The sequence below is a fragment of the Caretta caretta genome, chromosome 2 (assembly GCF_965140235.1).
Source record: "Caretta caretta isolate rCarCar2 chromosome 2, rCarCar1.hap1, whole genome shotgun sequence".
NCBI classification, from domain to species: Eukaryota; Metazoa; Chordata; order Testudines; family Cheloniidae; genus Caretta; species Caretta caretta.
In genome coordinates this window covers 147,904,456-147,914,667 of record NC_134207.1, presented here as the reverse complement: position 1 = coordinate 147,914,667, position 10,212 = coordinate 147,904,456, and the positions used below count along the sequence as shown (strand labels likewise).

At 43.7% G+C, this 10,212-nt stretch overlaps 1 protein-coding gene across 1 annotated transcript in view; it reads right to left on the bottom strand.

Moving 5' to 3' along the window:
* Positions 1-2,468: 2,468 nt before the first annotated feature.
* Positions 2,469-10,212, bottom strand: part of SLC6A19 (solute carrier family 6 member 19) — a 77,778-nt gene continuing 70,034 nt past the window's right edge. The window contains exons 11-12 of the mRNA XM_048839508.2: positions 6,240-6,402; positions 2,469-3,023 (exon numbers count right to left, since the gene is read on the bottom strand). Of these exons, the coding sequence (XP_048695465.1) occupies positions 2,814-3,023; positions 6,240-6,402 (373 nt within the window). The 3' untranslated portion in view covers positions 2,469-2,813. The remainder of the gene's footprint in view (positions 3,024-6,239; positions 6,403-10,212) is intronic.

Below are 10,212 nucleotides of genomic sequence, written 5' to 3'. Positions count from 1 at the left end.
AAGGGACCTCAGGAGGTCATCTAGTTCAACCCCCTGCTCAAAGCAGGACCAATACCCAATTTTTGCCCCAGATCCCTAAATGGCCCCCTCAAAGATTGAGCTCACAACCCTGGGTTTAGCAGGCCAATGCTCAAACCACTGAGCTATCCCTCCCCCACAAACTTGTTTTGTCGTCTTTGTCTAGAAAACTAGATAGCACTCAGCTAGCTATTACTCTCCCTATGAGATTATTCTTGGACTCTGCAAACCATGCTTCCCTGTAACAATGTTCAGGCAACAGGGCCTTGCTTGTTCCTGCACCTACACGTGTGTGACGCGGCAGATTGTTATATCAGTGATCTAAGAACAGCATTCCAGAAGGTAGCAGTGGAACAGATGAGCCAGAGGTGAGCATGCCCACAAAAGATGTCAGGAAAGAGGAACATTAAATTCCCATCCCGGAAGGCGAGAAGATGTGGTTACGCAACTGGAAAAGGCAGTCTGGAAAAAATCCCAGACTTACTCCTTTTTAGAGGGGCTCGTATACAGTAATTCAGAAATTAAACAACTTATTCTTGCTGATAGAAAAAGGAAGAGGTAGCCTTGCTGCAGAGGCTGATTAAGGTTTCCTGCCCTGGGCCAAAGCAAGTGGGGAGACCCTCCCCACCCCTTCTGACTGTGGTCCCACCCCCCCATTCCACCCCTTCCACCTGTGGCCCCGCCCACAACACCATCCCTTTCTGGCCCTTCTCCCGTGGCCCCATCCTGTTCCACCCACAGTCCAGCCCCATTCCTCCGCCCTCCGCCCACTGTGGCCCTGCAACCCTTTCGCTCCTTTCTGCCATCCCGCACTGCAGCCCCAAGACTGGAGAAGCTCTGTCCTTCTGCCATGACCCCGGGGCCACAGCAGGAAGTGAGAGCTCCTGCAGTCCTGGGGCCACAGCCGGGGTCAGGGCGCTGGGGCTTCCCCTGCCACCTGGAACTTCTGAAGGGAACCAGGGTTGGGGCACTGGCAGTTCTCTTGCTCCACCCACCAGTCCAGCACTTGTGCCGGGGACCAGGGTCAGGGCACTGGAGCTTCTCCAGCCCCACCTGCCTGCCCAGTACTTCTGCCAGAGACTGGGGTTGGGACACTGGGGCTTCTCCAACCCCACTTGGCACTTCTGCCAGGGACCAGGGTTGGGGCTCTGTGATTTCCTCTGCCCTGCCCCACCCATGGCTTCTGCCAGGGCTCCAGGCTTCCACTGCCCCATGGCAGATTTCTTCTGGGAGCCCATTTTTCTGGGGCCCCCAATTGACTGGTACTTCTGGGCATGGGCCTCATGGGCCCATTGGCAGATTTGCCACTGCCTTTCTGTAGTCCACTGAAACCTGATGAACAGATTTATTGAAAGAAAAGGGAGAGTAAACACTGAGGATGCTCCTCAACTGTCCCAGAGGGATGCAGAACAGGATTTGAAGGTACCCTAGCAGATTTTTGTTCCTTAGAGTGGGAGACAAGTTTGCAGGCAGAATTGCCAGAGTATTTTCGGGACCTCAGCACACTGCAGTCTTCAATGCACAGTCTGGCCACAACAGCTATGCCTAACCTGGAGGATGTAAACCCTCCAACTTGCTAATAATCTAAATCTAACTATGAACAATAGCTCCATTGTTAAATATGGGACTTGAGCAGGCAGACTTACACCGAAGCTTGTGTGGATGGCAGACTACCTGGATTCCTAGGAGTTACTGTTTTAAATCCTTATTTTACTGGCGGGGATAAGTTGTAATGATTAGTGTAGACAGCACCTCCACCAATAGATGGTGCTATAACTTTATCTTAGTATTAAGTTGTGGTCTTGTTCGTTGTAGCTGGCCTGGTAGAGAGTTAACAGGAAGTTCAGTGCTGCTTGTGTGTGCTGAAGTTAGTACTTGCGTGGTCCAATAAATTCCTATGATTCTATAAGCAAGTATTACAATACTGTATTAAAGTGAGGTGAAGGGGTGAAGATCTTATCCCAGCTTGCCCTAGGGTTGCCAACTGTCTAATCACACAAACCCAAACACCCTCACCCTGCCCCTTCCCTGAGGCCATGCCCACTCAATCCCTCCTCCCTACATCGCTTACTATCCCCCAAGGAGGGAGCATGCCTTAGCCCCACTGCACCGCCGGACTTTCAGTGCCTGTAATCTCCCAGTTTGGCTTCAGTAGCCTCCGGGAGATTCCAGGAGACTCCCGGCAAAACCAGGAGGGTTGGCAACTCTAACTTGTCCCCTGTCAGCTCCCCCTGCCATCAAGGACATTGTGGACAAGAGGTGTGTCTGAGACCACTCCTCCTTCCACTGTTTGTTAAATAGGAGCTAAAAAAGGTAGATTGTGCCATTCCCTGAGCTGCTGCTGCTTCTCTCCTATATTGTCAGCAGGGGAAAGAACTATCTGCTGGCAATTAGAAAGTAAAGGGGAAGTTAGTGAACTATCCAGAGGGTATAAATAAATCAAGATATGATTTTCATACTTAGAAATGTTTTAATATTTAAATATTTAAAACTTTCGCTTGAGGAAAGTATTTGTGACTCTGTGCAACACAATGATATCTGTGGTTAAAAACAATTGAGTGTGCAAGGCAGAGGTCAGCATAAAATTAGTGTTCACATTAGTTCTCCTGCCTGAACAGTCAGACACTGAAATCAGTTACTGTAGGATTCACTTAGTTTCATTGTTCCCCTAGGAACCTCACATCATTGCCCCTTTATGACAATGGAACTAACTATGGATTTCATTTACATTTTTTTGGTTTGTTTTTCCTTCCCTCACTAACTAGGTCTTTTTTCCATCTCTTTGAAATATGTTCTCATGCACGATTCTTCAGGTCTCCATTCACAGAGGGCTCAGAAACTGAGATGACAAGGCCCTGATGTCCATCTTGTTCTTGACAGCAATTTCTGATGCCTTTGTAGATGGCGAGGACAGGGATGACCAAACAAGGCACTCCAGCCAAGATTACAATGATGGCATACACCCAGTCAGGATATCCAACTTTCTCTGATTTGGGGAACTGATCCTGTGAGAATAAACAATCAACTTTCAAGGACTTGTGGTGGGCAAAATATATAAGAACATTCAACTCAGGAATATAGTCCTGGAAGAGACTCTCTTTGGTTACTGAGTCCAGTCCCCTGATAATACAAGCAACCCTGTTATATCCCGTTCATAAATGTATCAAGATTCATCCTAAAACTAGTTAGGTTGTTTGCCCCTCTAACCCCATTAATAGATATAATAAACAGTAATACAGAGAAAACCCAGAACCATAACATTAATTCCTCCATAACAGTATTTTAACTCTGAAAGGATAAGGGAGTATTTGTAGTTTATGCATTAAAAGATATAAAACAAGATTTTTTAAAAATAGCTTTTATAATTTGAGTTCCACAATAATACCATTTAGCATTTAACATCTTAAAAGCACTGATGAGGTTCAACAAGGACAAGTGCAGAGTCCTGCACTTAGGAAGGAAGAATCCCATGCACTGCTACAGACTAGGGACCGAGCGGCTAGGCAGCAGTTCTGCAGAAAAGGACCTAGGGGTTACAGTGGACAAGAAGCTGGATATGAGTTGACAGTGTGCCTTTGTTGCCAAGAAGGCTAACGGCATTTTGGGCTGTATAAGTAGAGGCATTGCCAGCAGATGGAGGGCCATGATCATTCCCCTCTATTTGGCATTGGTGAGGCCTCATCTGGAGTACTGTGTCCAGTTTTCGGCACTACACTACAAGAAGGATGTGGAAAAATTGGATAGAGTCCAGCAGAGGGCAACAAAAATGATTAGGGGGCTGGAGCACATGACTTATGAGGAGAGGCTGAGGGAACTGGGATTGTTTAGTCTGCGGAAGAGAAGAATGAGGGGGGAATTGATAGCTGCTTTCAACTACCCGAAAGGGCTTTCCAAAAAGGAAGGATCTAGACTGTTCTCAGTGGTACCAGATGACAGAACAAGGCATAATGGTCTCAGGTTGCAGTGGGGGAGGTTTAGGTTGGATATTAGGAAAACCTTTTTCAGTAGGAGGGTGGTGAAGCACTGGAATGGGTTACCTAGGGAGGTGGTGGAATCTTCTTCCTTAGAGGTTTTTAAGGTCAGGCTTGACAAAGCCCTGGCTGGGATGATTTAGTTGGTGATTGGTCCTGCTTTGAGCAGGGGGTTGGACTAGATGACCTCCTGAGGTCCCTTCCAACCTTGATATTCTATGATTCTATGGTACACACATTGACTAAGTAGTCCTCACAACATCACTGTAAGATAGGTACAGTAAGTTTTTGTTTCAGATAATTAAAATGAGAAAAAGGAGAGGTTGAGTGATTTGTCCAAATTCACAGATTAAGTCATTGTGGCATAGCTGGGGCTAGACCACAGGAGTTCACTGGTGGTGTCACCTGGTCTATGCTCTAGACTACAGTGACTTCTTTGTTACTGCAAATTCTATCAACCTATTTTTTTTCTGCAGTAGATGGGGCTAGATTTTCTGAGCCTAGAGGGTTTTGTGTATGTTCTGAGTCTACCTTGTCAGGTTTCAGAAGTTTCATACCTGAGGGTGGCAGCTCTGAGAGGTGGCTCAGTTGGTTAGGAAGAAACAAGGAGCTCAGGGGTGGAGTTGAAGACCTGCCAAAGTATCTCCCCAAAAAGTGGCTTTTGTGCAAGCCTTCCCTCTTTCAGCTCCCTGACACCCCCAAATGTCTTCTGTAGCACTGCAAGCTCATGATACTAAGTATTTGTCTTAAAGCCTCAATTCCTGGATTCATGTGATTAAGTGAGAATTTCCATTTTCTTCTTTTCTTTTTTAAAAGTAAATTTCTAGCCATAGAAAAGCTTGAAAATTTGTATCAAATCCACACTGAAGGCTTAAAAATCAAAAGATAAATAAAAAGAACCCCAAACTTCCCATTTTTAAAAAATCAAAAGTTTTTGGGACTAACTCATGAATTTTGAATGATGGGGAGTTTGCAATAAAATTTTTGCCCAGACTTTCCTCTGACATCCCCTCCCAAAGTGGCTTCTCCCTTAGGAGATCACAAATAAGAGACTCTTTGGATAGGGCTCAAGGCAGACAAACCCCACCTGTGGCAGCAGAACTACTGGCTGCAATGTCATTCAGTCTTCCTATAGGGCCAGGAGGCTGTGTCCTGTCCCTGAATATTTTAGTGCTCTTTGCAGATGCAAGGAAGAGGAGGCTGTGGCCCCTCTTGGCAGAACCCTTGAAAACAAGATGGAGGGTAGCATTTGGTGCCCCTGGGGAAAGCAGGAAAAGAGGTGATGGAGCTTCCCCAGAAGTCTGCTGAGGTAAGAGGTGAGACCTGTGTCCCAGGGGCTAACTGTAGGGGTTTGGGGAGCTGGCATACACTGTGAAAGAGGGTAAAAGAGATGGAAAGACCCTGGGCATGATTCACTTAGGGCGGGGAGGGGGGTAGAGTTTCAGGGCATTATCAAGTTGTGAAAAATCTTAAGTGGGGAGTTGGACCAGTATCTTTATCCTCTTCTTGGCCTGAGGGTGGTGAGGCTTCTGACCAGGGCCAGATGGTACAGCTCAGCGGTGCAAGGCTGGGGAGCTGTGAGAAATTGGCTGAGGCCTCCCTATTGTTAGTTCATGAGTGGCTGGAAAAAGCATTCATGGAACTCAGCTGTGTGTGTCCTTGCCTGTGGCTGTCTGTGTAAGTGCAGTACCTGGAGAGGTTTGCAACTTGTCATAATATAACAGTGGGAGAGGGAGCCCAGGTTAGTAAGCCAGTTAGAAAGCTCAGCGGTACCCCAATTCCAGGTTGCACCCTGGGAAAACCAATCACAACCTCACTGCAGCTCTTATGGATTTTCATGAATATAAATGGCTTCAGAATCTGACCCACTTGTCTTTTGTTAACAGTGACAGCTCTCTACATTTCAAACTGTTATGCAATCCCTACTTTATAAATGATTAAGTTCACAGGGTCCTGCCTTGATCCTGTCTCACAGTAGGATTCTCGTTTCCTTCTCTTGAGTAAAATTACTAAGACATCATCATCTAGCAATTCCCATTCATTTGTGGCTGAATTTAGAATAGCAAGTTCATTTATCTAAGGTCTAACATTTAATTTTTTATATTCCATTTTATGCACTGTAGCAGAGTATTCATGAGAACACTGTTGAATGGGCAACATGGGGAAGATGGATGTAATTAGTACACACACAGAAAGAAGGAGGAATACATAAAAAAATTGAAGATATGTGTTTTGACCTTATGTACTTACATAATTAGGATCCCAAATGATATAGAGCAGTTCTTGGTTGACTTTCACCACAAAGTAAAAGAAGAAGATAACTATCATAATGAGAGGACTGACAACTCTCCATGTGACCTGCCAGAAAATGTTGGGTTTGTGTCCAATCATGAACTCTATATCCTTGTTAAACCTAAAAGCAAAGGTAGAAAGTTCAGGAAATTCACTCCACTGTAGTGGTTTAACAAAGCACATTCAGAGACTGTCCAATCATATGCACAAATGACAAAGTAAAATGCCCTAATTGTACTTTTCAGAACTTTCCAATGCCACAGTAAAATATAAATGGTAAAAACAAGATTTAGAAATATTTTTCTAATTCAGGCAAATATCAATATAATTATCCTATAAGTTTGAATCAAATTTCCCAAAAGCAAGCCAGGAAAAATACTCTTAAAAACATGCATTATTTCAATAATTGTGTGACTGCTTCTGATTTCACACTGCTTATAATTATCAAGAAAAGCAAAAAGATCAAAGCTATCAACTTATGGCATGGTATCTTCAAAAAGTAAGAACAGGTGTGAATTGGATGACTGAGTGTAAGTTGAGTTTCCCTCTGATGTAAAGTAAAACTTCTCAAGGTTTTTCTGTTTGCACCTCAGAACTGTTTCTTTTAAAAAGTGTAACATCATTTATTACTGAAAGGAGAGAAGGCAAATTGAAGGCATTTTTAAATGTGGCTTTTATGTATAAGGTCCACTTAGATAGTCATAGCAACTGTATTTCAGAGTGTTAAGTAGAGGACTGTGACTTTTCTTAACCAGACACATGCTACTTAATTATAGCCATTTTTGAAACTGTCCTTCAGTCCTCTTTTGTGACTGTCCAGTAGATCGCTTGGGCGTGTGTCTGATTGAGCTATTGAGTTGCCTTAACCGCTGTGAATGGTGCACAGAATCAGGATCACAGATGCCCACACTCAGCTTTCCCCAGAGATGCTCCACCTCCACTCCACCCGTTCCCCCAAGGCCCCACCCTTGCTCTGCCTCTTCCTGCCCCCACTCTGCCCCCTCCTCAAAGCTCTGCCCCGTCCCGCCTCTTCCTGCCCCCATTCCACCCCCTCCCCAAACATACCCTGCCCTCATTCTTCTTCCTCCTGATCAGCAGCAGGCGGGAGGCACTAGGGGGAGGGGAGGAGCTGATCGTCAAGGCCCATGGAACAGATGATCGGTGGGGAGGCTGGTGGGTGCTGAGCACCCACTATTTTTTCTGTGGATGCTCCAGCCTCGGAGTCAGTGCCTATGATCAGGCTGAAGATAAACTATCATATATATTTTATTTTCTCCTTTTATGTGAGTGGGACAGAGCCCCAGCTGCCATTGTAAAGCTGCTAAAAACATGTGGTACCAAGGCTGGGGGCATGCCTAAATGGGAGAACAGACGCTTCCCGGGTTATGCAAAACCCGACTTACGCAAATCTGCACTTACAGAAAAAGTTCCATAAGGTAGAAATAGGAAGTGGGTTGTTTTGGGTTTTTTTGCGTGACAGTCGGGAATACATTTCGACTCATGCAAAATTCAACTTATTCAAGGCGTTCCAGAATGGAATGATTGCATAAGTCGGGAAGCATCTGTAAAGTTTTCTATTTGCAGACACTTTCCGTTTTGATGAGATATATTATTTTTTCTCTTAAAATCCACAATAATATTTGAGGCATTCTGGGACTCCTTAAGCCTCTGTGCTGAATACTTACAGCACACATTGAGTTCAATTGGATTTGTGTGGGTGATTAGCACTTCTGAAAATCCAGCTCAGTGGGTCTCAGTTTAGCAGTCAAAATCAGAAGCCACTTTTGAAAATTTTGGCCTTTACCTCTCTATGACCCAGTTTCCAAATCTGAAAAACAGGGAATAAGGGATGAAAGGACCCTGACACAAAGTTGCTGGAAGGATTGCACAGTCTGTTACCCACAAGAGTAGAAGCTTCCATATCACATTAAGCTTGTGCAGTTTGTTTTTAATATTTAGAACTGTCCAGATCGGTACAATGTCACCTAAGCACTGCACAGCAGGCACTGGCAGATTCTGAAAAACATGCAGGAATAAACCGTACACTGTTCAGAAATGGCTACTGTGTAGAAATCTTTTTTAAAAACTTAAAGATTCTACGACTGTCTTTCCCAGTTAGGAACATAGGAATTGCCACACTGGGTCAGACCTGAGGTCCATCTAGTCCAGTATCATGTCTCCAGCTGTAGCCAGCACTTTATGCCTCAGAGGATGGTGTAAGAACCCTATAGGCGGTGGATGTGGGATAAACTGCCCCAACATTAGGTCTCATCCTGATCTTTAGTAGTTAGAGATTGGCTTATGCCCTAAAGCATGACATTTTATGTCCTTTCCAAAAATTTTATCATTAACTATAATTTTGCTTATTCTTGTTACTCATGTAAATGTCCAATCCCTTTTTGAATATTGCTAAATTCTTAGCCTGAATAACTTCCTATGGAAATGAATTCCACAGTTTAATTACACATCATTTGAAAAGTATTTCCTTTAATCAGTTTTGAATTTGTCACCTTTAACTGCATCAAATGTTCCTTTGTTCATGTGTTGTGAGAAAGGAAGAATAGAAGCTCTTGATCTCACTTCTCTATAACATTCATTATTTCATATACTTTATCATGTCCCCACATGCTACTCCTAAATCCTTATCTCCTTTCTATTTTCCTCACTAGGAGTTAACTTCCACTTTTTAAAGGATGCCTTTTTGCCTCACGCTGCTTCTTTTACTTTGTTGTTTAGCCACAGTGGCACTTTTTTGGTTCTCTTATTATGTTTTTAAATTTGGGTATACATTTAAGTTAAGCCTCTATTATGGTGTCTTTAAAAAGTTTCCATGCCACTTGCAGGGATTTCAGTTTTGGCACTGTACCTTTTGATTAATGTTTCACTAACCTACTCATTTTTGTGTAGTTCCCCTTTCTGAAATTAAATGCTACAGTGCTGGGCTGCTGTGGTGTTTTTTTTATTTTAATAGCCTCTCTAATCTCCCTGAGCATTTCACAGTTACTATCACCATCCTGTTCTGGTGGTCAGTAATATATCCCTACTGTTATATTCTTATTATTAGAGCATGGAATTACTATCCATAGAGATTCTCTGGTACAGTTTGGTTCATTTAAGATTTTTACTTCATTTAATTTTACGCTTTCTTTCACATATAGTGCCACTCCCCCACCAGCACAGTATTTTGTACCCTGGTATTACTGTGTCGCATTGATTATCATCATTCCACCAAGTTTCTGTGATGCCTATTATATCAATATCCTCATTTAATATGAGACACTCTAGTTCACCCACCTTATTATTTAGACTTCTACCCCTGGTATATAAGCACTTTAAAAACTTGTCACTTTTTAGCTGTCTGAAATTACATAATGTAATTGAATGGGACTATTTTTTTTCATTTGACTCTTCCTCATCAGATCCTACCTGTATTTTATCATCTTCCAGCCTCTCCTCCTTATTAGGACATAGAGAATCTCCATGAATAGATTCTCCCCTAAGGTATATCTCTGTTCAAACTACGTGCTCCTCCGCACCTGTCGGTTTTTCCCCAGCCCATAGTTTAAAAACTGCTCTATAACCTTTTTAATTTTAAGTACCAGCAATCTGGTTCCATTTTGGTTTAGGTGGAGCCCCTCCTTCCTGTATAGGCTCCTCTTTCTCAAAATTTTCCCCAGTTCCTAATAAATCTAAACTCCTCCTCCCTACACCATCCTCTCATCCACGCATTGAGACTCTGCAGTTCTGCCTGCCTACCTGGCCCTGCGCATGGAACTGGAAGCATTTCAGAGAATGCTACCATGGAGTTTTGGACTTCAGTCTCTTACCTAGCAGCCTAAATTTGGCCTCTAGGACCTCTCTCATATCCTTCCCTATATCACTGGTACCTACATGTACCACAGCCACTAGCTCCTCCCCAGCACTACACATA